This window comes from Mauremys mutica, chromosome 19, assembly GCF_020497125.1.
Source record: "Mauremys mutica isolate MM-2020 ecotype Southern chromosome 19, ASM2049712v1, whole genome shotgun sequence".
NCBI classification, from domain to species: domain Eukaryota; kingdom Metazoa; phylum Chordata; order Testudines; family Geoemydidae; genus Mauremys; species Mauremys mutica.
The window spans coordinates 24593540-24618130 of NC_059090.1; the positions used below are offsets into that span (position 1 = coordinate 24593540).

General features: G+C 57.6%; 3 protein-coding genes across 6 annotated transcripts in view; 1 reads left to right on the forward strand and 2 right to left on the reverse strand.

Moving 5' to 3' along the window:
* Positions 1 to 21: 21 nt before the first annotated feature.
* On the reverse strand, positions 22 to 12254 carry TP53I13 (tumor protein p53 inducible protein 13). Of its 3 annotated transcripts, none has more exons than XM_044993465.1 (4): positions 6805 to 6924; positions 6076 to 6177; positions 1519 to 2203; positions 22 to 265 (listed from the first exon to the last, which is right to left on the reverse strand). In XM_044993465.1, exons 1-4 carry the CDS (start codon positions 6859 to 6861, stop codon positions 150 to 152), a joined length of 960 nt encoding a protein of 319 aa, XP_044849400.1. In that variant the 5' UTR covers positions 6862 to 6924; the 3' UTR covers positions 22 to 149. The 3 variants fall into 3 exon arrangements, with proteins under 3 accessions (XP_044849400.1, XP_044849402.1, XP_044849401.1); XM_044993467.1 differs by lacking the exon at positions 6805 to 6924 and adding an exon at positions 12213 to 12254 and having other exon boundaries at positions 23 to 265; XM_044993466.1 differs by lacking the exon at positions 6805 to 6924 and adding an exon at positions 9456 to 9500 and having other exon boundaries at positions 23 to 265.
* ABHD15 (abhydrolase domain containing 15) lies at positions 9929 to 15106 on the forward strand. Its single transcript, XM_044993464.1, has 3 exons — positions 9929 to 10803; positions 13009 to 13503; positions 14970 to 15106. The coding sequence occupies exons 1-3, from the start codon at positions 9944 to 9946 to the stop codon at positions 14974 to 14976; spliced, it is 1362 nt and encodes a 453-aa protein (XP_044849399.1). The 5' UTR covers positions 9929 to 9943; the 3' UTR covers positions 14977 to 15106.
* TAOK1 (TAO kinase 1) overlaps positions 14041 to 24591 on the reverse strand; it is a 143024-nt gene continuing 132473 nt past the window's right edge. For both annotated transcript variants that reach the window (XM_044993455.1, XM_044993456.1), the window contains exon 20: positions 14041 to 24030. In XM_044993455.1, coding sequence (XP_044849390.1) covers positions 23569 to 24030 — 462 coding nt within the window. In that variant the 3' untranslated portion in view covers positions 14041 to 23568. The remainder of the gene's footprint in view (positions 24031 to 24591) is intronic.

Genomic DNA, 24591 nt, shown 5'->3' on the forward strand with positions numbered 1-24591 from the left:
GCCAGCCATTCCCACCCCTCCGCCCAGCAGGGGCAGCCAGACGCAGCCACGCTCTTCAACCACTTTATTCAGCAGAAAGCGTGAGCTGCCCCCGGCCGCCCGGGCCTGTGCCCACGTGCTGCCCCCAGGGGTTCAGAGCCAGCTGCCTGCTAGTCGGAGCTCTCGCTCGACGGGCCCTGGAGCAGCAGCCGTCTCTGCTGGGGCCGCGGCCGCGGCCGCTTCTTGCGCCTGCTGTGGGCTGACAGGAGCCGCCTCTTGAGAAGAGCTGCACAGAGAGAGCGTGGTCAGCGCGCTGGGGGGGAGGGGGTGCTGCCGGGGGCACGCTGCCGAGGGGGGGAGGGGGAAGGGTGCTGGGGGCACTCACCCAAGGGGAGGGGGGGAGAGGGGCGCTCTCCCGAGGGGAGGGAGAAGAGGGGAGGGGAGGCGGGTGCTGGGGGTGCTCTCCCGAGGGGAGTGGGGGAGGGTGCTCTGGGCACTAGCCTGAGGGGAGGGAGAAGAGGGGAGGGGGGAGAGGGGTGCCGGGGGCGCTCCCCCGAGGGGAGGGAGGGGAGGGTGCTGGGGGCGCTCTCCCAAGGGGAGGGGAGGAGGTGCTGCCGGGGGCACTCTCCCAAGGGGAGGGAGGGGGGTGCTGGGGGCGCTCTCCCGAGGGGAGGGGAGGAGGTGCTGCCGGGGGCACTCTCCCGAGGGGAGAGAGAAGAGGGGTGCTGGGGGCGCTCTCCCGAGGGGAGGGGAGGAGGTGCTGCCGGGGGCGCTCTGCCGAGGGGAGAGAGAAGAGGGGTGCTGGGGGCGCTCTCCCAAGGGGAGGGGAGGAGGTGCTGCCGGGGGCATTCTCCCAAGGGGAGGGAGGGGGGTGCTGGGGGCGCTCTCCCGAGGGGAGGGGAGGAGGTGCTGCCGGGGGCACTCTGCCGAGGGGAGAGAGAAGAGGGGTGCTGGGGGCGCTCTCCCGAGGGGAGGGGAGGAGGTGCTGCCGGGGGCACTCACCGGCCAGGGGAGAGAGAAGAGGGGTGCCGGGGGCGCTCCCCTGAGGGGAGGGAGGGGAGGGTGCTGGGGGCGCTCCCCCGAGGGGAGGGAGGGGAGGAGGTGCTGCCGGGGGCACTCTGCCGAGGGGAGAGAGAAGAGGGGTGCTGGGGGCGCTCTCCCGAGGGGAGGGGGGAGAGGGGTGCTGGGGGCGCTCTCCCGAGGGGAGGGAGGGGAGGGTGCTGGGGGCGCTCTCCCGAGGGGAGGGGAGGAGGTGCTGCCGGGGGCACTCTGCCGAGGGGAGAGAGAAGAGGGGTGCCGGGGGCGCTCCCCCGAGGGGAGGGAGGGGAGGGTGCTGGGGGCACTCCCCCGAGGGGAGGGAGGGGAGGAGGTGCTGCCGGGGGCGCTCTGCCGAGGGGAGAGAGAAGAGGGGTGCTGGGGGCGCTCTCCCGAGGGGAGGGGAGGAGGTGCTGCCGGGGGCACTCTGCCGAGGGGAGAGAGAAGAGGGGTGCTGGGGGCGCTCTCCCGAGGCGAGCTGGGGAGGGTGCTGGGGGCACTCACCGGCCAGGGGCTCCTGGCCCGCGTCGCTCGGGGCCCAGTACAGGCTCTGGCTCTTGCGGAACTTGCGGTGGAGACGGGTGTACAGGATGGCGAGTGTCAGCACCACCAGCAGGAAGGTCAGGGCGCTGGCGGCCCAGGCCGCTTCCTCTGTGCGGGGCGTGGGCACGTAAGCCTGTGGGGCCTGCCCCTGGGGCACGGCTCCCCGCTGGGCGTTGGGACACGAGCATCCCAGGTGCCCAGGGCCCTCCTGCAGTTGGGGCGTGTGCTGGAGCGTTGGGGGGGACAGGGCCCCAGGCCCCCGGACACCCCCCAGAGCTGCGCTGGCCTGCGGCAGGGCGTCTGTTGGTGGCAGCATGGGGGCTGAGCGCTGCCCAGCTGTGGCACAGGTGCTCAGGGAGCTGCCAGAGGGTGGCGCTATGTCCAGGCGATCCCGGTCACCTCTGGGCTCAAGGGTCGCCCCCCCCCATGCCTGGCTGTGCCCAGGGGCCAGGCTGGCTCCTGGGAGCTCTGGTGTCCGACTCCCCGACCTGTTCCTGCTGCTGCTGCCACTGATCCTGGCGCGCGGCTGGCGGTGTCCCTCAGGCACCGGCAGTGCCTTGTCTAGTGGATGGGGGGCTCGCCGGGCTGCCCGGGGCCTCCCCCGCCCAGAGAGCGAGCGGCGGGGGCTGGGGCGCTTCAGCAAGGCCTGGGGGGCGAGAAGGGGGGGTGTCAGAAGTGGGGAGCACCTGCTGGTTCCCTTGTAAGACTAGGGCCAGCCCCCCAGTGCCAGCTCCCCCCCATTGGCCGGGCCAGCAGAGCCACCTTGCTATGGCGGGGAAGGGAGGAGCCTGCAGCCAGGCACAGAGCGCAGGAGGCCTGGGTGCCAGGCCCCGCTGCCCGGGGGAGCTGGATTGGGCCTCAGCCCTTTCCTCCACTATGGGAGCTGCTGCCAGCCAGGGCCGGCTTTCAGCGCGTGCCCCCATCCCCTGGGATCGGCCCCGCGCCTAAGAGAGCTCTGCGCTTTAGGCGACTTTTTGATTTTTTAAACTTTTTTTACTCACCCGGTCTGCTCCGGGTCTTGGGCGGCATATAGGCAGTGGGGGGGACGAGGGGGGTCTGCTCTGGGTCTTTGGCGGTGGGGAGGGTCCGCTCTGGGTCTTGGGCGGCATTTCGGCAGCTGGGGGGGGGTCTGCTCTGGGTCTTGGGTGGCATTTTGGCAGTGGGAGGGTGGGGTGTCTGCTCTGGGTCTTGGGCGGCATTTTGGCAGTGGGGGGGGGGCTGGTCTGGGTCTTGTTTGGCATTTTGGCAGCGGGGGGTGGTGGTTTGCGCCAGGTCTTGGGTGGCATTTCGGCAGCGGGGGGGGGGTCCTTCAGTGCCGCGGAAGACCCAGAGCAGACCCCCAGCCACCGAAGTGCCGCCGGGTATTCGAATCAGGCCCCGCGGTTCCTAAAGCCGGCCCGGCTGCCAGCTGGCCCCCACACCCACTACATGTGGCCGCGCTCACCTGCCCCAGGCCCTGCCTCCTGCCCGCACCACCTGCCGGTAGCCCTCCATCCCTGACCCGCTGGATGCTCCGCCTGTGCATCTCCAGCATGGCAGCCCACACGGCCAGTGCCAGGTGCTGCGGATGGGCCAGTCAGAGGGCGAGTGACCCGCCTTGCAGGCTGCAGCCAGCTTTAACACGGGGTTGGGGGATCCAGCGGCTGGGCGTGGGGCAGGTTTTCCAGCTCACCTAACGTTCACCTGGAAACACCCACCGTGGCAGGTGGCGTCCGACCAGAGGCTGACTGACCAAACTGGCAGAAAGCTTCTAAAGACAATTGCTACTGCAGGGCTGGCGTGCGAACAGGCCTGGTCTGGTACGTTTGGGGAGGTATTTAGCCCCGGGTGATAGAGCAGCAAATACCGGACCCAGCTCTACACAGGGGACTAGGGACGAGCCAGGGAATTCCGGGCCAGGCTGGGACTCAGATAATGCAGCAAATAATCGAGCAGTCACTTTGAGAGCAGCTAGGAGATAACGGGGGCATAAGTCAAGACCAGATCATGTCAGACTAACCTCCTGGCCTCCTCTGACAGGGTAACAGCCTTGTGACGGGGAGGGGAAGGGCAGAGCTTGACTTTAGTGAGGCTGCAGGGGTGGAGTCACGCGACCTCACAAGGAAACTCAGGAAAGAGCCTTGACAAACCTACTATAAGGTGGGTGCAAAACTGGCTGGAAAACTGTTCCCTGAGAGCAGGTCCCAGTGGCTCACAGTGCGGCTGGACGGGTAAAATGAGGGGGGTCCCGCCGGGATCGGGTCTGGTCAGCATCTTCAGTGGTTTAGATAATGCTGCGTTAGGCCTAGTGCTAGTTACCGAAGGGGGACAGGCTTCCAGGGGAAAGCCGGCAGGACCTCCACAGCCGAGCCCAGGAACTAGGCCCGCGTCTCTGCCAGCAGCACAGCAGCCTGAGCAATACACTACAGAGGGGCCTGGCTGCACCCTTTGCTTTGGCCTAATTAACGTTTAATGAAAGTGGAGCAGCTTCAGCAGGCCAGCCGGAGGGAGCCTCAGGGCCTGCACCTCAGGGCAGGCACTTTTGAGGCAGGGAGATGGCTGTTCAAATCCCCTCTCAGGAGTCAGTGACACCTGAACCGGACTCTCCCCAGCTGGGGTGAGGGCCCCGCACAGCAGTATAAAGTGATTCTCAGGGTGCCTGGGACCCAAGTATGGCTGCATTAAAGTGGAAGAGCTTCAACAAGAGAAGAGCAGCAAAGAGTCTTGTGGCACCTTATAGACTAACAGACGTTTTGGAGCATGAGCTTTCGTGGGTGAATCCCCACTTGCTGCTTTTACAGCTCCAGACTAACACGGCTACCCCTCTGATACTTAACAAGAGAAGACGAGCACCTGCCATCAGCCTGTCCTTAGTGCAGCAATCTGGGCTCTCACCCTCTCATCAGGCAGAGGGGGGAACTGACCCAGTCTCTGCCACATAACCCCTGGGCTGAAGGTCATGAGGGAGAGCGACCTCTCACACGCACTGAGCAATGGCAGCTCGCTGGCCAAATCCCCTCTCCTCCGGTGGTAGGAGGAACCGGACCCAGGCTCACCCCCGCCCCAGGTGGGTGCCCTAACCATGGCGCTAAATCTTACAAGGGAGGCCAGCTCCTCCCTGCCTGCCTCGTGTGGCCTTAGCCAGAGAGGCGACGAAGAACCAAGCAGTAGCCCTTGCTCAATGTCACTAGCAAGATTTGAAGGTTGCCAACTGCTGCTTTTCAGCCTACGTCTCTCTGGTGTCGTCACTGTAAGAAGCAACCATCGCTGGGTCAAGTGGTTACGAGTTGTTTGCTAAGAAGAACAAAAGTGAGAAACTGCCACCACCAATGGCCTTTTGCAGGCAGCACCGGAAACGTGCCCCAGATCAGTCAGGCCTATGGAATCACGCTACAGTGCGGCATCTTCAAGGGTCCCCTGTCAGCCCCGCAGGGGTGACAGCTAGCACGGGACATCTTGTTCCTAACACAATGGTGCAGCACCTGCTCCAGCTTTGGGCAGGGTAGCTGTGAGAGCAGGCGCTGCAGGGAAGATGCGGTGTGCTCTGATGCATGCAGCTGTGACAGTGCAGCAACAGAGCATCGGGCATCTCAGAGACAGATTCTGCAAACCACGCGAAGGGCGTTGCATTAGCCATGCAGTAGTTCTATGTAGGGGTTACATACAAGTCGCCAGGTACTGCAGTGTTCCCACAATATACTCATGCAAGACATTCTGCAGCCCTTCTACGAAGGGACCTCACTGTGCTGTAAGTACTTTACATGTACTGTCATTGTAGTCAGTGCCAGTACGAAGTCATTAGTCATCCCATGTCTGCTTTACAGGGGTGGCTCGGGCCGAGCAGAACTCTGTTTTATAATTACATTTCCTCAGCTCAGTCCATTGCACAAGTACTGAGATGTATGACATGGTACAAAGAACAGGAGTCCTTGGGCACCGTAGAGACTAACAAATCTATTTGAGCATCAGCTCTCGTGGCTACAGCCCACGTCACGGGCTGGTGTGGGGCAGACACACTCAAGCTGTCCTGTCCCTACAGCCTTTTGCTTTAACCAAAGGCAAAGAGGTTCAGGGAAATGCACAAACTAGCCCCTGAGGCGAAACGTTTCCCCCACTCACCAGAACAGGCCTATTCGGAGTACACACGCGCATTATCAATGGTACTTAGAAGCTTTCTGCCACCTGGGCACAATTAGACTCTGGGTCTGGGAGGAATGGCCCTTGCTGGGATGTCATGGTTTTGGATTAGATGCCTGATAACATTGAAAAGTTACGTGATATCGAAAACCGGCCCCACTTCCTGCCTCTGCACCCACCGTGGGATGCCCACGAGCCATCGGCCGAACGTGAGAGAACAATGACATTCTTCTAGCTGCTGGGTTAGTCCCTAGTGCCCAACATGGGTCTGGGGTGGTAGCCTGCTGGGTGTGTGTGTGCACTGAGCACATCAGCGCCTGTGACTCTGCCCCCACCCGCTAGCCCAGGCAGCTCTGGCCCTAGATTCTCCAGTCAGCCCCTCCCCCTACAGTCCCGACTCACCCACTCCTGCATGAGGCTGCTGTGGAGGGTCAGGATGTACTGGGCCAGCAGGATGAGCCGGGCCTGGCGGTGCCCGGAGGAGAGGACGGCAACCCCTGGGTGCTGGGGGAGGAGAGAAGAGGCATGTCAGTGGAGCAGGGGCCGAGGTCGGCTCCGGCAGGCCAGCCAGGGTTTGAATCCTGCCCCTTGCTCTGAGGGGTGCAAAGGGGAAAGGTCAGTGCCCTCCAAGAGGCGGGCAGGAGTACAGCGCTGGGGGGGGGGGGGGAGAGGAGCTGTCACCCCGGGCAGCCTCGCTGGCCTGGCGCAGCCACCGGGGGGGGGGGGGATGTTCCGGACACCCCTCCCCCAGCGTCTCGGCTCTGCGGCCAGGCCAGCGCTGGCCCAGCGGCCGGGTGGCGGAGGCACCTCGCCCACGTGCCCCACAGGGGCACCGGCCCCAGGCTCACTCGCCTCGACGTTACGGAGCCGGGGCTGGGGCAGCAGCACGTGCAGACCCGGCGCTGGAGCGCGCGTGGCCCAGCTCCCCTGCGCCCCCAGGACGGGCGTGGGCCGGGCTCACCCGTGGGGCGCTGGGGCCTGCTTGGGGCGGGGGGGGTGTTAGCGCCACGCCTCGTGCCCAGGCAGCGCTGCGGGCGGCGCGCACAGGGCTCAGCCCCCCCCCCTTCCACGCACGCTCAGAGCCCCCCCGGCCCGGCCCCGCCCCGCCACGTGCCGCCCGCGGGCTCGGACCTGCAGCCACCGGCCGCCAGCGCGGGGCGCGGGGCTGCCAGCTGGGCACGCGCTCATTGGCTCAGCGGAGGGAGGGCGGGGCGCTGGCGGCCACGAAGCCAATGGGAGCGGGCGCGAGGCGCCTCCGCCGGGCTGGGCGGGATTTAAAGGGGAAGGCGCCTCCCGGCCTGGCCCGAGGCTGGGCCCAGTGGGTGGGGCCAGGACCCAGCCCGGTCACGTGCCGAGGGTGGGGCGGGGCCAGCACGTGCCCACCCTGCGGCTGACACCGGCCGGGGGGATTTGGACAGACACGGGGAGAACTGAGCCCCCCCCCCCCCGGCCTGCAATGGGGGGGCTCCCGCCGAGCTCTGCCCCCCCCCGGGCCTGCAATGGGGGGGCTCCCGCCGAGCTCTGCCCCCCCCCGGCCTACAATGGGGGGGCTCCCGCCGAGCTCTGCCCCCCCCCGGGCCTGCAATGGGGGGGGCTCCCGCCGAGCTCTGCCCCCCCCGGTCTGCAATGGGGGGGCTCCCGCCGAGCTCTGCCGCCCCCCCCCCGGCCTGCAATGGGGGGGGGCTCCCGCCGAGCTCTGCCGCCCCCCCCCGGCCTGCAATGGGGGGGGCTCCCGCCGAGCTCTGCCCCCCCCGGCCTGCAATGGGGGGGGGGCTCCCGCCGAGCTCTGCCCCCCCCCGGGCCTGCAATGGGGGGGGGCTCCCGCCGAGCTCTGCCCCCCCCGGCCTGCAATGGGGGGGGGCTCCCGCCGAGCTCTGCCCCCCCCGGCCTGCAATGGGGGGGGCTCCCGCCGAGCTCTGCCCCCCCCGGCCTGCAATGGGGGGGGGCTCCCGCCGAGCTCTGCCCCCCCCAGGGGCGGGTGCAATGACTAGGCCCTGCTGGTGGGGGCCCGTCACCCCCCCCCCCCCCGCTGAGCGGCGGCAGCGCCAGACCCCGGGGGGGTGGGGGGGGCTGCCCTGCTGCGGGCCAAGCCACCGCCGCCTGCAAGGTCAGGAACGACGTTTAATGCGCGAGGGACCCCAAGCCCCTGCCGCCCCCCCCCCCGGCCAGCGCCACCCTCCCGGACCAGGCCCCCCCCCCCAGCGTCACCCTCCCCCCCCCCCTGGGGCCTGTCCCCCGGCCCTGCCCCCCCCGGCCAGCGTCACCCTCCCCCCCCCGGGCCCTGTCCCCTGGCCGTGTCCCCCCAGCCAGCGCCATCCTGCCCCTGCCCCCGCCTGGTGTTGCAGGCGGCAGCCGCCCAGCAGCCGGGTCCCGCGGCGCCTCCTCCATGCAGTAGGGGGCAGTAGGTGTACAGGATAGTGGGGGCCAGGGCCTAGGGAGCAGTGGGGGGCTGGGGGGTACAGGATGGGGGCCGGGGAGTAAGGAGCAATGGGAGTCAGGGCCTAGGGAGCAGTGGGGGGCTGGAGGGTACAGGATGGGGGCCGGGGAGTAAGGAGCAATGGGAGTCAGGGCCTAGGGAGCAGTGGGGGGCTGGAGGGTACAGGATGGGGGGCCGGGGAGTAAGGAGTAAGGAGCAATGGGAGTCAGGGCCTAGGGAGCAGTGGGGGCTGGAGGGTACAGGATGGGGGTTTGGGGAGTAAGGAGCAATGGGAGTCAGGGCCTAGGGAGCAGTGGGGGGCTGGGGGGTACAGGATGGGGGCCGGGGAGTAAGGAGTAAGGAGCAATGGGAGTCAGGGCCTAGGGAGCAGTGGGGGGCTGGGGGGGGGTGTACAGGGCAGCCCCCGTGACCTGCCAGCTCCCAGGCTGGGCTCAGTTCTGTTCTAAGCCATGAAGACCCATGTGGAGCTCCCTTCCCCCAGGCCGGCCCACCCCATGGCTCAGCCCCCATGGCCTCCTTTCCTGGGCAGACCCAGCCTGGGGGCCCTTGGAGCCTCCGCTTGTGGACTTTGGCCCAGCTCGCCTGGCCCGTGCTCCTGGGAGAGGGACCGGGGGCAGAGAACTTTGCCCATCGCCTTGGCACTGGTGGCAGGATTAGCAGCCCCGGCCCCAGCAGCCTTTCACCTTCCCCATCCCTGCCGGCTGCCCCAGAGAGACAGAATCCTCCCAGCCCCATGTGAGGCTCAGGGAGGGACGGGGTCTGTGTGCAGAGTGCCCCACTGAACGGTGCGCACAGACCTCGCTCGGGGCCTGGGGCAGGTTCACAGCCTGAGCCGACAGAGTCACCCACCAGCACTGAGTGCAGGATCACAGCCCGGAACACGGGCCTGCCCCTCCTCCCATGGGGTGTGCGTTGGAGGGAGCGGGGGGGGGGGGGGTAAATTACATGCACAGCGCTGGGAGTGGTATGGTGCTCAAGGGCCTTCAGGGTTGGTACAGGGTGTAATGGCTCCATTTCTGTGCTGTTCATTGGGGGCAGGGGGCATGCAGAGTGCTTTGCTATGGAAAATTCCCAGCAGCCTAGGCCTCTCCCTGAGAAACCCTCCCCTCTGCAGCCAAGCCGTGGGGCAGAACGTCCGCTCTGCGCCTGCAGCCGGGCTGTGGGGCAGCACCCCTGCTCCGCGCCTGCAGCGGGTTTAGGCCGGAAGAGCCAGTGTGCCCAGGTCAACGCCCTTCGCCTGGTCACTCCTGCGTGAGCCCCATTCCCTGCTTCCGGCCGGGCACCTGGCAGCTCCAGGGCTCCAGCAGCAGCTCGGCATGGCCGGGCGTCTGCACTGCTCACCCACCCCAGGAACTGAGCTGCTCGTTCTCTGCATGAGTGTGGCTCCATGCAGGGGCAAGCGGCGAGCTCTCTGCTCCCCCAGCTGGTGTGGAACAAGGCAGGAATGCTTTACGCTGAGGGCCCTGTGCAGTACATAGGCCCTGGAGGGCAGGCACCAGCCCCACACCACAGATCAGCCAGGGGAGGGGCCTGATGTCCCTGCCTATGAGTGCAGACCCCCCCCCCCCCCCCGAGTCCTGCTCCAGGTACAGGGAAAGGCCAGTGCACCAAGACACCCCTCGACCCCCAGCTGGAGAGAGGATCCTCAAGGCAGCGAGCCAGGGCCATGGTGAGAGCGCCCGGCAGGGGAAGGGTTAACGCTTGCACAACCCCCATCCAATCGCACTCGCCCTCAAACAAATCCATTATTTGCTAAGTAAGGAGGGGGGCCGCTGTGGAGCCCAGGCAGGGGGCTCCCGGAGACACTTCTTCCCCAGCTGGGCGAGGCACCTCATGCTGGCACTAGGGAGCCTGGCGGCCTGGGCCTTGGCCTTAGCCCTCCTCTGGCTCCTCGCCACGCAGCTCTGGGGGCCGGGCGGGGGCAGCCTGCTGCCCAGCCGGGAGCCGGGGGGTGCAGGCGAGGGAGACGACGGGGACAATGTCATTGGGGAGGAGGGGCCTGGGGCAGGGCGCTGCAGGCTCATCTGCAAATCCTCCGCCCTGGCCCGGAGCCTGCTGCGGAGCCTGCGGCGGGGCGCTGCCCTGCAGAGCGGGTGCTGGCTGTGCAGGACCTGGCCTCAGCTCCAGACCATGTTCCAGCTCCTCGTCCCCCCTGCCCGCCAGCCGGAGCTGGCCCGGGAGCTCCTGCAGCTGGCCGACGGGGGCCTGGTTGCCCTGGACTGGGTCATGGGGCCCCGTGGCAGCAGCAAGAGGAGTAGAGCAACCACTGCCTTTGGCACCGCCCCGGTGCTGCTTGTCCTCCCCAATGCCTCTGGGAAGGTCACCAGGGGCGTCCTGCACCTCTGCCTGCTGGGCCTGGAGCAGGGCTACAAGCCCGTCATCTTCAACCGCAGGGGACACAACGGCAGCCCGCTCGCCAGCCTGAAGCTGCAGGCCTTCGGGGACCCAGGCGACCTCAAGGAGGCAGTGACATACATCCGCGTGCGGCAGCCAGGTTCCTCGCTCTGCGCCGTGAGCGAGGGCTCAGGCTCGGGCCTGCTCCTCTCCTACCTGGGGGAGTGCGGCTCCTCCAGCTACCTGGCTGCAGCGGCTTGCATCTCGCCCGTGTTCAGGTGCCAGGAGTGGCTGGAGACCGGGTGCCCCTGGCTGTATGAGTGGAGTCTGCTCCTGCACCAGAAACGAGGCCTCAGCAGGTGGGTGCTTTCCCGAGCTCCTCCCCTGCTCTCGGCAGCACTTCTTCAGGCTGAGGGGCAGACGTGTGGGCACCCCGGGGACGGCAGGAACAGGAACAAAGTTCGGCAGAGCTGGGGTGGCGTGGGGGCAGAGCAGGGTAGATTTGGGGATGCCAGGGGCTGCAGATTAGGATTGAGGGGCACTGGCAGGTCAGCGCATGGGAAACTTGCCCAGCACCAGCCAGCACTTTCACAACCACATTGACTCAGGCCTGGCCGGAGCTGCTGGATGTGCGCCCTGGGTGTGAGGGGATGAGACATGCAGAGGCTGTGCAGTTAGCTGGAGCGAGTTCCGGAGTGCAGCCCTGCGAGGGGCCAGCTGACAGCCCTGCTACACGTTCTGTGCCGCATGCTTTGTGGGGGCTATGGGAGCACGTGGGGAGCCCCCCATCTCCAGCAGCAGGCGTGTGTTGGGGGGATTGTTAAAAGCAAAGTCACTGCGTTCCAACACCGACAGGCACATTAGAAATGCCCCAGACCCTATTTAAAAGCTTCTGTCAAAACTCCCTGGAGCGGGGCAGCAAGGGAAGGGGCTGGCTGGGCGAGGGGAGCTAAGATCACTGCCTTAGTGCCTCCCAAGACAATACCCACCAGCCTGCCTGAGTTTGAAGTAGCTCTGCTGAGTTTTACCTCTGCCCAGAAACCACCATGGAGATAGATCTGCCCCGGGGTAACCTGCTCAGCCTGGCCACACCCCGCTGCAGGCTCCTGGCACCCAGCTGGGGTACCACCGACTGTACCGGCACAGCTACAACGGTACGGCCCCACCCGGGTAGGAAGGTGCTTTGCACCAGCCCAGCTAGTCCCGTAGGGGAGGGGGATAAGCTATACAGGTGTAAGACACCGTGACTCCTGTAGAACTGCGTCCAAACCAGAGCTGAAACCAGAGTGACACCACAACTGAGTTATCCCGGGAGACGGTGTGTAGAGCAGGCTTGGATGTGCTGGGTAAGGGGCCATCGCCCAATCCTCCCTTCTAGGACAGTCAAGGCAAGCAGCTTCCCCTGGCCAGTCTGGGGTGGTGATGCCTGTCTGAGTGCCCCCCTCCCCCGGTCCTAGCGAGAGAGCCCAGCTGCAGTGCAGCCTGGGGACCATCAATGGACCATTCCAGGAACATGGAGAAGTCCAATGGCCCCAGGTGCTAGGGAGACCATTGGGCCAGCTCCAAAGGGGGCCCCTTTCTCGGGGAAGGGGGCCCTGGGGAGGGGAAAGCCATGCTCGGGAGCCCAGCCCAGAGGCAGGGGGACACTTGTGCTCCAGAACTGGATTGTTACTGTCTCGGGCTGCCCGGAGTCCCTTGCCCTGCGCCCTGCGTGTGGGAGCCAGGGATGTCCTGCCCGTCGGGGTAGCGCATTGGGTGCCATGCTCACCCTGGGGTTCCTCACACACAGCATGGCCCGCCCGCTCTCCAGCTCCCACGCTGAAATGCTGCAGCAGCCTCAGCCTGCTGTCATGGAAACCAGAGCCCTGGACAGGAGGCTAGGTGCTAGGATTCTCCTCGTCGCTATGGTTTCCAACCCAAGTGACCAAAACGACAAATGAGCGAGAAACTCGCCTCCTTTCCTGCAGCAGGGAAGGGCTGGACCCACAGAGCCCCCAGGCCAGCCCTGCCCCAACAACAGCTGCCATGGGGCCCTTCTGGTCTGAACAGGCAGGGACTGCGAAAGCAGAGGCATTAAATGGCCACGTGCACCCACAGCGCTAACTGGCTGTAGGTTTGGGTGGGACAGGCTAGCAGCAGGGCACCCTGGACCCAGCTGCACCCAGCTCCCCCGGGTGGGGCCCGGGGAAGGTGTGTGAGGAGTTCAAAGGCCTTATGCAAACTGGGTGTGTCACAAACGCAGGGGCGGATGCACACAGACACTATGTCCTAGCCAAGCATTTGTAACGTGCCCATCACCATGGTCTCTAGCACCCCTGCCATGTTGTGGCTTCAGGCCCCCACCAAGCCAAACAGATTAGGCCCTGGAAGTAGGATTCAGGAGCTCTTACCCCAGAACCGCTGCAGGGCAGTGCCACTAGCCAGCTATGGCAGCCGTGGGCACGCGTGAAACACTTGAGAAATCTGATAGCATCCAGCAGGAGGCAGCGATATGCTGGTGAATGAAGAGGGGTCACACGCTCCATGTGAGCCGCACCCCTGCCTGTTGCCTTTGCCCCCCCTAGGTATGCCACCGCGCTGGCAGAGGTTGTGGAGACAGGCAGGCTGTTCAGGAGCCGCTCGCTCCGGGAATTCGAGGAAACCCTCTTCTGCCAGACCAAGAGGCACCCTGTCACCTGGGACGCTTACTGGGATCGCAACGACCCCCTCCGGGAGGTGGATGAGGCAGCTGTCCCGGTCCTGTGCATCTGCAGCGCCGACGACCCCGTCCGAGGCCCTCCGGCCAGCACCCTCCCCATGGAGCTCTTCCACAGCAGCCCCTACTTCTTCTTGCTGCTGACACCACACGGAGGGCACTGCGGCTTCCTGAGGGAGGGGCCCTGCTCCTGGAGCCACGAGGTGACGCTGGAGTACTTCGCCGCCGTCGCGGAGTTCTTTCGCACGGAGGAGAGGCTGAAGGGGCTGCACCGGTACAGGAGGGGCGTCCTGCAGAAGAGAGAGGCTTCCTCCGCTGCCTGCCACCTCCAGGAGATCTTCAGCTGGCAGAGGTCCTACACCAGGTAGCACCAGGCAGGTCTAGCACCTCTCCATAGCGTCCCTGGGAGAGGCTGTCCAAGGGCCATGCAGCGCTGTGCAGTCACCCCCCGTTAGAGGACGAGCAGCACCCCGTGTTGCACAGCCTTCCCTTGCACGCTCACACCAGCATGGCAGGCACTGCACACACAGGCCCTGTCATCCCCTCCCCACAGAAACAGACTGTTGAAAGCCCACATGGCTGACATGACTGGTGTGTTCCCACCACACTGGAAATGGCCCAGGCTGCGCACGGCTAACGGAGCCTCCCCCTGTGCCTATGAAACTCCACTAGCTCCTGCAGTTCCCAGCGGCCAGCCGGAGCGTGCTGGGGTGGGAAAGTGCCCCCGGGTCAAAGCAATCTCCATCGTGCCCCTGCCATGGGAGGGCGCTGTGCTGCTGAAGGAGCAGTGTTCAGGGGAGATGCAAAGCCCACGCCCTGGTCCTCAGGCGCGCTCCACAGGAGGCGGCTTTAGATCCACAGTCCTGGCTAAATCCCACCTTTCAAAACCCGCAGCAGACGCTCCATGTACTAAAATTACTTTATTACAGTTGATTTTTTAACATTTCCTTTGCTCTGTTACAAAGGATACTTACAAACAAAATATTACATACAACCTTATTTTCTCCTCTCTCATTTTCTGACAACATGGTAACAGCTTTAAATGCACAATCTATACAATTAATACAGGTTATATATGAGCACTAATGTATGTTGAACCAGAAGGATACCAGAATACTGACAATATACTGTACAATAAGCCTCATCAGTTAGTGCTTGTGGCATTTTCTATCAAAAGGAAAATGCACACCTGTAGACTCACCATCCCAGCTGGTGCTAACAGAAACATGGGCAGGAAGGAGTCCAGTTTCCCTGTTTGAACCCCTGTAGGAATTGGGCTTGGAAGACTCAGGCCTCTGTTCAGTATAATGGCGTGGGCAGCACCACCCATGATAAAGTGATGCCCAGCTCCTGGCCTTGCTTACACCCCACCCCCAATGCCCCAGAATGAACGAGCCCTCGGCTAGCCAAGGAGAGGGGCTGGGGCCTTGGGGAAGAGTTGTGGGTCATGAGCTGAAGGTTGTTAGAGAAGGGAGGGAGGGAGAAGAGAAGTAAACACATTACTCGGTGTCTGTGAGCATCCCTCTTCCCACTCACATGCGAGCAGGCACACAGCAAGGGGTGTAACAATGACCCCAGAGGCAGAAGCCGAGAGGGACACGGGTATTTTAACTCCCACTATCATTGTGGGAACCTGGCTCTCCGCTGCAGCCTTCATGCCAACCGAGCACCCACTGCAGGTCATGGCAGCTGGGCCTGTGGCAGGTCTGCAGCTTTGCCTTCCTTTTGCAACCAATGCCGGATTTGTGCTGCTACAGGGGTGCACTTGCCCTCCTCCCCCCCATGCGTTACCTAGAACTGATAAGGTGACATTTTTATTTTCTTTTAAAGCAACTGACAGTGAAGCATTTTCAGCTGACTGGCAAAAGACCAGGCATTCACCTGGAAGCTGCAAATGGAAAATACACCCCCCACCCCGGTTCCCCCAAAAAGTGTGGAGGAAGAAAATCCAAGAAAGTAAAAATGCCAGGTTCAAGTTAAAATTTCTTTTAGTTTACACAATACTTGTGCAAACAACCAACCAAACAGAAGCATGCTGGAAATCATGAAAACAAAAGGGAAAGTGATATACAAAATTAAACATATAAATAAGATGTCTGGCTGACTGGTAGAAGAATAAATCATTCTGGGTTACAAAAAGATTATACATTCAAGACGCTCCGAACCCAGTGGGATAACTTATGTTAAATTTGTTAATACTTATGTTAGAATTCTCAAGTTTGTCTTTAAAGTCTTCACAATACAAGCAATAAGCTATTTTTAAAAATATACACTATACACACCTCACACAGCCTTCTCCTACCCCTGGTAATGCATGGTATGCTACTTCTCTTGTATACTAAACCAAAGGGGTTCTGACAGCTAACGTCCTCCTGGTAATCCAGCAATTTCATCACTGTTTGCCATAAGTTTTAAATGGGTTAATGACTTCCATGGAAGAACATAAATAGGAATTGTAGCAACCCGAGTGTTAATAAAAACATCTTCAGCATTTAGAATTTTCAAGTTGGTATAATGCCGTATCTGATCGGTAGCGTTAATGTATCTGTATCATACCCACCCTCAATTTGAGTTGGTTTGGTCAGATAAAGTGTCCCTCTTCCAAGCATGCTCAGGTGAGAGCTGAGAGGGGGGTTAGGAGAAGAAGGAAGGTTGAAGAAAGGAAGCAGGTGGTTTTGATTGCCAGGAACCACACCCACCACCCACGCCTCTCCATCTCCATCTCTGCATTTCCTCTCCTCTTTGATCCTGTCAGTGTCTTGAAGAGTTCACATCCCAACAGCCTACAGGGAAACTTAAACATCTTCCAAGGACTGATCTCCCTAGTGATAATTTTTCTTTTCTTGAGAACCTCGAGCTCTCAGAGCTATTCCAGGGTTGCAGATTTGCCTACGCCATGGGAGACTCAGTGAAGGTGGGTCAAGTGAGGTGAGACAGATTATTTCATTCATATGCAATCCAAGGGGAAAGACTCTCTAATTTAGTAATGGGTGTTGAAAACAAAAACTACAATGCAAGCCAGCTGTAGCCTACGTCTCGACCACCTAAACATCTGCCTGCAGGGCAGTGGGAGTCCACCCACCAGTCTGCAAGGAGATCCTGCTCCATGGCAGAAAACTGTCCCCCACCTCTGCATATTCCATTCCTTGACCACATGCAATTTCTAGGAGAACACACCATGCCTCGGCAATGCATTTAGTCAAGTGAAACTTAAGCAAATGACCATTTCCAATCGAGAATTTGCCTCCAATGCTTTCAGGTGGCCCTAGTCTAACACTGATGCCAAGCCATGCAAAAGCAGCGATTACATACTTCAGTTCATTAACAACTGCGTGCTCATTTCCAAACTCTGCTGAGCTCTGAGTTGCCATAGAAATGTGTTAGACTGGCACTAAAAGCAGGCAACAAGCTTCATAAAATTAATTTCTTCTCCAATGGTTTACATGCTCTTTAGATTATCCTGGCATCAAAACCTTTTCAGGGGGTGAGGGGAATATGAATTTTCTGTACAATTCTGTAAATACAATAAAAGGGATAGCGAGAAATTGGGCTTTGATAATGTGAGTTTCAACCCCAGAAAAAGCTCCAAGCCAACACTTCTATCCTTTGCACTGGCCACATCACCGCACTTTGCATTTAGACTGAAAGGGCAGAGGTTTTGCATACATGCATCTAAAACACAGGGAACCCAACTTAAATGGTGAATATAAACTATATGGATCAATCCTGTTTTGTTAGGTCCAGAAGCATTTCCACCTGGACAGCAAATTAAGCCATTATTCTCCCTTATCATCCCCCCCCATTCCCGCCTTACGACATTTAAGCATGAATCCTTAGAGTCACACGGGCAATTGAAGGGGTTAGATGCAGGCTGGGCTACAACTGGCAACGACAGTAGCTCCTCTCTAGTTGGCACATTCTGTATCTATAAATTTTAGTACAAAAACTTAAAAAATACAGGAACTAGGGCAATTTGTTAACTACATATTTACAGATAATTACAATATTTTCACTCACAATCATCAAAGCAATTGTCAGTGAAAATGCGAACGGTGCACGTTCTGAGGTACCCGTACCAGGAGGGGTAAGTAAGGGGACAGGAGATACCCCTGATTTTGTGCACATTGTGTGGTGGTAACTCCCGTCTACCAACAGACTTCTGGGCTGAGCGTGTGGCTGCAGAAGGGCTAACCCCGGATTTACAGAACATGGCTAGATGGCAGACAGGTGGAGTCAATGTACCTCCAAAGCGCAAGCATTCAGAGGCCCACAGCTTGGGTCAGCTGCTTGTTTGCTGCTGTTTACCCAGCCCTCTCTGGCTGAGCCAGGCTTTCTTCCTCCAGCATTTAGCCAAGGGTTGGGAACAGGGTATCCCAGGCATGTGAGTGACCCTGCCAGGCCCAACTGGTTGAGTTGTGTTACACAACAGGAATCAGGTTTATCTGCGTCTCTCTCTTTTGGGTAACGTTTTAATAAAACCACTAAGTCAGCTGGCTTCTTCCCAGATCTGATAGCCCCCTGCACCTCTCAGCACAGTCTCGCAAACATTTCTCCACTGGCTCCCATGGAAACGAATCCTGACAGTGCAAACTCAAACGAACACAGCAAGACATACATCAATTGCAAGTTCTTGCTACAGGCACCAACCTTTCTTAAGGGGACAAACCCCACTTCTAGGCTCACAATCTGACTGGAGTCCAGGGGAGCGCACGGGTCCCATGGTCTTTAAACCAGGAGCGTGGACAATTTTAAAAGAACAGACACTCCTGCTGACGGGGTAGGGAAGCCAAAAGCTTGGAGACACTGAAAAAGGAAGGTTACAAACCTGCTTTCAAAGGAACCACACTGCTGAGAGTAACTATAACCCACAGGACCAGGTATTTGGGGGCTTCCCTTTGGTATGTACACACCACCGCCATGAGGAAGAGACCCCTTATGCGTGGCATGCTGTTACACTAGCGGGGTCTGAGACTGCAGGAACAAGCCTCACTAACAAAGAGATGCCCTTCATATGTGCAACTCTGACCTGACACATGCAGGAACCGACACCTCTCCCCAAACTGCCAGACGCCTCGCTGCTATTCAAGGGTGGAGGGTGGGGAGGAGAGATGCCAGGAATCTGAAGAAGGTTTCCAGACCTAGAAAATCAGGTTCTAAGGGCTGACTCTGTCCAGCTGTTACCCCATCACTCAGAAGCCTGCAGCATTACGTGGGCACGCACAACCTGCATCAAGGAAGAAAATGATGCTGTTCCCAGCACACTGTCCACTGGTGGTGGGGAACCAGACTTAGAGACACGTGTCCATGTTTTGGAAGGAATGGGTGGGGAGAAGGATAAAGAATGGAGCTAGTAAGAAGTAACTTCACAGTTTTATCTGTTTTGGCCTTAGCTTAATGCACATGGAATAACAACAAAGGTGCAGAGAGCAGAGTTCATAGTTTGTGGCAGCCGATCCCCAGAAATGTAGAAAGTTAATGACGACTATATGGGGTTTGTGATCTTCTGAGATGAACCACGCCTAGGGATTCTGAGCTCAGACTGCAGAGCATTTCACTCTTAGGTACCACTGCCTTTCCTCACAGCACACTGACTACAAGCATACTGCAAACAGCACCAGTAGCTCCCCACGCCGCTTCCCTAGTGCTAGGCAAACTTGCTTTCTGCGCTGCCTTCTAACTTTGCTGCACCCTTCATGAGCGCTCTTCCCTCCTTTCACATGCCTGCAGCAGCTACAGAACCCTCCAACATCCTGCACAACACAGGGTAGGATTTAAACCAGGGCTTGCCCACTCCATTCAACCCTTGTGCACGTCTGCTCACATCCTCCCCCTAACAGCCCAGCTGCACAAATTGTCCTGTCAGCTTATCAGCTAAGGGAATGCAAAGTGCCCTGACAGAAATGCACAGCATGAGGTGTGTGTGCGCATACACACACACACACACACACAGTATATACATATACACAAATGAGATACCATTAGACAGATCTCCAGAGAGATGTGCGTATTTAACAGAGTAACAGTAGGTATTGGTATAATACGATTTATTTTCGCCAATGAAGAGTGGACAGGATCACGGTTTTGAGTTCAACAGGCCATTTTCCCCTTTGTGATAATAAGCAGCATTATTCCAGTATCCACCATCGTGTACTCTGTGCAGGTTTTATTGACAACACGCAACATTCTACTGAATACAAGTTAACTGCAGCTGTACTGAAAGTACAGGAGCTCTAGTCTGCCCCAAGGCAGGACTTGTAGATAAGAAATGTCCACGGGGACTTCTCCAGTCAATGGTTTGTTACTATACGGTACCGTGTTTGTTTTTCAACCCCTTGGAAGTTTACAGGGCTAGATTGAATGCAGGTGAAAGTTCCAGTGTTGTGTCCAAGGAATTAAGTGCACAACAGTCAATGGGAATGGGGGAGGTGGCCTCTGTTTTCCAGAAACCACAACAAATAAAGCACACATGGTCCCTTTCACTGATTTTAATTAACAAAAACAAAGAAGTGTAATATGATTAAAGAGGTGAAAAATGCCAACTCTCCTGCTATTGCACCTCTGGACTAAACTTTAATCAGAGTTTAAGGTCTGTGCAAAGGGGAAAAAACCAAACATACAGAATAATATGCTGTAGGTGTCGAGCTGGCACCAGTATTTTAAAATACTGCCATAAAAATTGTAAAGTAATATTCACAGAGCCATTTTCCTAGTGTTAATCCTCACATAGAAGATGGAAAACTAGCATCTTGCTGAGACACTGGGAGTAGTTTTCACAATTTACAAGCAACAGTATTTTTAAAGCCCTGGTTGGAGCGTGAGTAAGGGGGTGGATACAGGACAGCGTGGTGGTGTGAGGGGGCGGGCGGGTAGGTACAGTACAGCGCGACGGCGGCCTGAGGGGGTGGGTGGTATAATACAGCAGGACGACATGAGTGGGTGGGTGCAGTACAGTGAGACGGCGGCGTGAGTGAGGGGGTGGGTACAGTGCAGTGCAGCGGTGTGAGGGGGCGGGTACAGTACAGCGTGATGGCAGTGTGAAGGGGCGGAGGGGTACAGTACAGCGTGACGGTAGCATGAGGAGTACAGTACAGCGTGGCAGCGGTGTGAGGGGGTGGGGGGTACAGTACAGCGTGGCGGCGTGAGGGGGCAGGTGGGTACAGTACAGTGGCAGCATCAGGGGGTACAGTACAGCGCGGCGGTGGTGCGAGGGGGCGGGGGGTTCAGTACAGCGCGGCATCAGGAGGTGGGGGTACAGTACAGTGCGGCGGCAGAGTGAGGGGACAGATGGGTACAGAACAGTGCGGCGGTGGTGCGAGGGGGCGGGGGTTTCAGTACAGCGTGGCGTCAGGAGGTGGGGGTACAGTACAGCGCGGCGGTGGTGTGAGGGGGTGGGGGGTTCAGTACAGCGCGGCGTCAGGAGGTGGGGGTACAGTACAGCGCGGCGGCGGTGTGAGGGGACAGATGGGTACAGTACAGTGCGGCAGCGGTGGTGCGAGGGGGCGGACGGGTACAGGACAATGTGGAGTAGTTAGTTTTAATTTTTAAAAATGGAGTTTGCAAACTGATTCAGAAAGTGTTTGCGTCTCTGGACTATTTTGATTTGATATTTATACATATATCTCACAAAGATATTTATGTGATATATATGATATCTATAACATATACATTATGTCTACACTAATTTATGTCCTCAATATACCTCCACTACACAATATGAAGCGATTCCCACAGATTGCAACAACTGAGTAATTGGGAGACATCTCTTGAGATCAAACTCAGTCGTAAGGTAGCTTCTGCTCCCCACATGTACACACAGAGACACACACATTTAGACAAGGTTGATCTGAATCAGTTTTTGCAAACTATTTTAATTAAAATATTAACTCATTGGAATAGTCCAGGTCTCCACATGATATACATGTAAAAATGGTTACTACACAATTCTTTTGGATACAAAAAAGCCAATGGTGGGATAGACATCATTTGGGTCCAGCATTTAGTCATGCTTTACATTACACAAATAGCGGTTTGAGGGAACTCTTCTCGAAGTAGCTCAAGTTAAGCCAGAGATTTTGGCCAAATTCAAACCATAACAGAAGCAAAAGAATGAACCCCCTGAATTTTGAAGTAGAGTGCTGATCACTGCTGCTGTCTGGGATTCTGAGGAGGTGAGAACTTCTAAACATTGCATATTAGCACCATGCTCTGGATATACCCTCCACACCAAGGTGGTAAGATCCAATAGAGGGTTTTGGCTTTTGATTTTTTTTTTTCTTAAAACAGGAAAATGAAAGTGATTTTCCTTAATTTCATTTGCATGTTTTAATGCAAAAGAACAGCTAGAAGAGAAAACATCCATCCCACCCAGAGATGTTTTTCAAAAGGAATAGCGGGTCAGAGAGTTCATCTTTGTCCCAAACATACCTGTCCTACAGGGTAACCAATGGGAATATTCCCCAGTGGCTCCACCACCTCATCCCAAACTTCTGCGTTCACTGTTAATACTACCAGGCCCTGCCAAAGAGTTAATCAAACGTATTTTGGTATAGTGTCCATCTTTGTTCCGAGTGATATGATACACCAAGACACTGGAAATCCTGAAGTTTGGATTCACCAGACACTGGCTAAGAGTTAAGGATCTGGAGTGGATTTTAATTTAGTTAACAAAAGAATGTCACACTGTTGAGAAAACTGAACAGCAGCGAGACACTGGAGTATTTCTATATAAATATGTCACATGACAAACACATTCTGAAAACCTTGCTTTTGAGCCCTATAAACATGTTAAAGGCAAATCCTAGAGTTAGCAGCTAGTGTTTTCTTCAAGATGATTAGTGTGCAAGGAAAGTCATTTACAAAGAACTCTGGCTGGTCAGTCCCCAGGAAGAAAATCTTTACCTCAAACCAAGCTTCATCTACCTGCTCTCATCTGAATCTCATGGTGCTGACCTGCCCAGAACTCCCCACCATTGGGACTCGGCTTTCACGACACCTCCCACTTCCAGCATTAAGGATCGAGACGTAGCCACAAAAGTCATTCCATTTATTTTCAGACTCCCTGACCTTTTTAATTAAAATTTTTAAAATTTACTTCCCAACCTCTTTTGCTCCCTTTCAGTAGTACAGCAACTCTGATAAGAGCCGTCTGGAAATAGTGCTTCCTACACGTGGTGTGACATGCTGCCAAATGATCACAAGGTCTCAATGGCCTGTAAAGTTGTAAAGTACTGCGGCAACCAAAATAATAGAAAGGAGCCTGACATGCAGCAAGATCTACAGTGGTGATGTAGGTTAGTCAGCAGCTGGTAAAGAGTCATTGGCTCAGCTCCTCCTGGTACACTATGGCAACTAAACATTTAAACAGTTGGCTACACTCGACATGTAAACAGGAAATTGCAACAAGCCAAAAGGTAATAAATTGGTGTATGTAGTGTAGTAATGAAAACCCCGATCAATGGCATTTTGTGACTATGGCATCTTTCAAAATACCTCTGGCATTTCAGATTGATTGGCTAGAAGTCCAAGGTTTCTGAAGAACAGAGCAAAAGAACGATTTAGGGCTCCACGAATTATTCTAATGCTTAGCTAAGGTGAGATGTCACAGTATTAGCCATACAAGTGCATTATTTATGCTCTTCTTCTCAACCTCCTCCAAAGCACGACATCCCTGCCACCAGCACACAGCTAGGGGAGTGCAAAGATGCTAGGCTGGATTGTAAACATTTCCAGCCCTCCCCCTGCACACACATCTACCAATGTGGTGCCCAGGAAGCTGCCCTATGCCCTCGGAGAAGGCTCACCTCTTAGTGCAATAGAGAGCGTGCACTTGGGTGGCAAGGGTCTGTGTTGATCCCTCTCATCTCAGCAGGCAAAGCCTTTCCTCTTGCCCCTCTACCTCACCTACGGTTCCTTTAATCCCTCTCCTCCTAAGGCTACACCTAGAAATGTGGCCAATTTCATGATAAACAATGGGGAGAAAATACAGCTGCTCCTTCACCAGATAGTGCCTTATTTCAGCCCCCCTGGTCTGCTCAGGCGGCTGTTAAGGTTTTTGGACATTAGCGAAGGTTTGAACTCTTCCCACCGCTCTGTAGGGACGGGGTGATGAAAGCAGTCTGAGGCCCCTGTGCAGCTTTAATGCCATATCCGACAGCCAACTTCTCTGACTAGTTGCATATATGTCTTAGATCCCCTCCCCAGTCCCCCCCCAAAACATCAAAATTAAAAAAACCAAACCCTGCAGCCAAATACTATGACATCCCAGTTAGTAAACACAAAACAGAGTGCTTTACAAAATGAATACAATACTCCATGTTCACCCAGCATCACACTGCAGTCCCACACTGAGGAGGCTGCTGGGACGTATCTGTAGGCAGTTTCTGTTGGCAGACAGCTCCAGTGGAATTGCCACCTTCAGTTCTTGTTTAAGTTATGTATAAGACATGTGTGAACCATTGGATATTTGTGAAGTAACACTTGTGCTCCTGCTCATGCCCTGCTCCGTCCGTCCCCCAGAAGCAGTCCGCCTCAGAGCCTGGGGGCTGTTGCGGACCCCTATAGCACTACCTCGAGGTACCCCTTGCATGGGCCCTGAGGGGTGACCCCATGGCTGGGGTCCACCTTGCATTGGATGGCCCCAAGCTTGTGGTGGGCCACCCATGGGATGACCCCAGTGAGGTCCGGCACCCCCAGTAGGATTGTGGGACCAGCCAGAAGCTCCCGGGTAGCTGTGGCTGAACGCCTCGGGGGAGAGATTAGACAGAACCATGTTACTGAAACCTAGCCTCATGCTTTCTGAATCAAAGGCTTCGATCTCGCGGGCTTGACGCTCCAGCAGGCTTCGTATCCGTTCGGTGCGCTCATTCTGCAATGCCAGCATCTCCTCCTCAATCTGAGGGAAGGAAAGAGAAAAGGGAGTCTGTAGCAACAGCAGCACACCTTTAGAGACACAGCAAGCGTACCCAAGTTCATTGCAATGGTGAGTTTACAGTATCCGTGGCCTTGCTGTTCAACCAAAGACTAAATCAACTGCACAGGTCACATGCACACTCTCCATTATGAATGCAAAACAACAATCCGGGGTTTCTGAGACACGAGGGCCTGTGTACAGAAAAGTAAGAGGGGCTGGACAGCAGGGCTGAAACCCAGGCTTGCGGAGTTCTGCCATCCTATTTCCTGGTGTTTCACACATTACATCGGGGCTTTTGGGATTCAAATCCAAAATTGCAGCTATGTCTTCAGAAGCTCATATTTCAAATCTAAGATGCAGCAGCGAAATCTGCTGAAACACCCTGACCTAGGGACAAGGTGCTTTGAGCAGAATGACTAAATGGTCATCTGTCACCTGTCAATGCAACATCAACTGGCCTGAACTGTTGTCAGCTGAACTAGTGACCACAACTCTCCTCCAGAATGGCCATTTACTACCAGACCTGCCTGGTTTCCCCTTCAT

What these genes read in the sequence shown, in the direction of transcription:
- TP53I13 (XM_044993465.1), bottom strand. Translation starts at nt 6,861, where the DNA reads ATGAGCGCGTGCCCAGCTGGCAGCCCCGCGCCCCGCGCTGGCGGCCGG. An exon ending in CTGGCGGCCGGTGGCTGCAG is followed by an intron (nt 6,178 to 6,804) that starts GTCCGAGCCCGC and finishes CTCCTCCCCCAG; the next exon opens with CACCCAGGGGTTGCCGTCCT. An exon ending in GCAGCCTCATGCAGGAGTGG is followed by an intron (nt 2,204 to 6,075) that starts GTGAGTCGGGAC and finishes CTCGCCCCCCAG; the next exon opens with GCCTTGCTGAAGCGCCCCAG.
- ABHD15 (XM_044993464.1), top strand. Translation starts at nt 9,944, where the DNA reads ATGCTGGCACTAGGGAGCCTGGCGGCCTGGGCCTTGGCCTTAGCCCTC. An exon ending in CAGAAACGAGGCCTCAGCAG is followed by an intron (nt 10,804 to 13,008) that starts GTGGGTGCTTTC and finishes TGCCCCCCCTAG; the next exon opens with GTATGCCACCGCGCTGGCAG.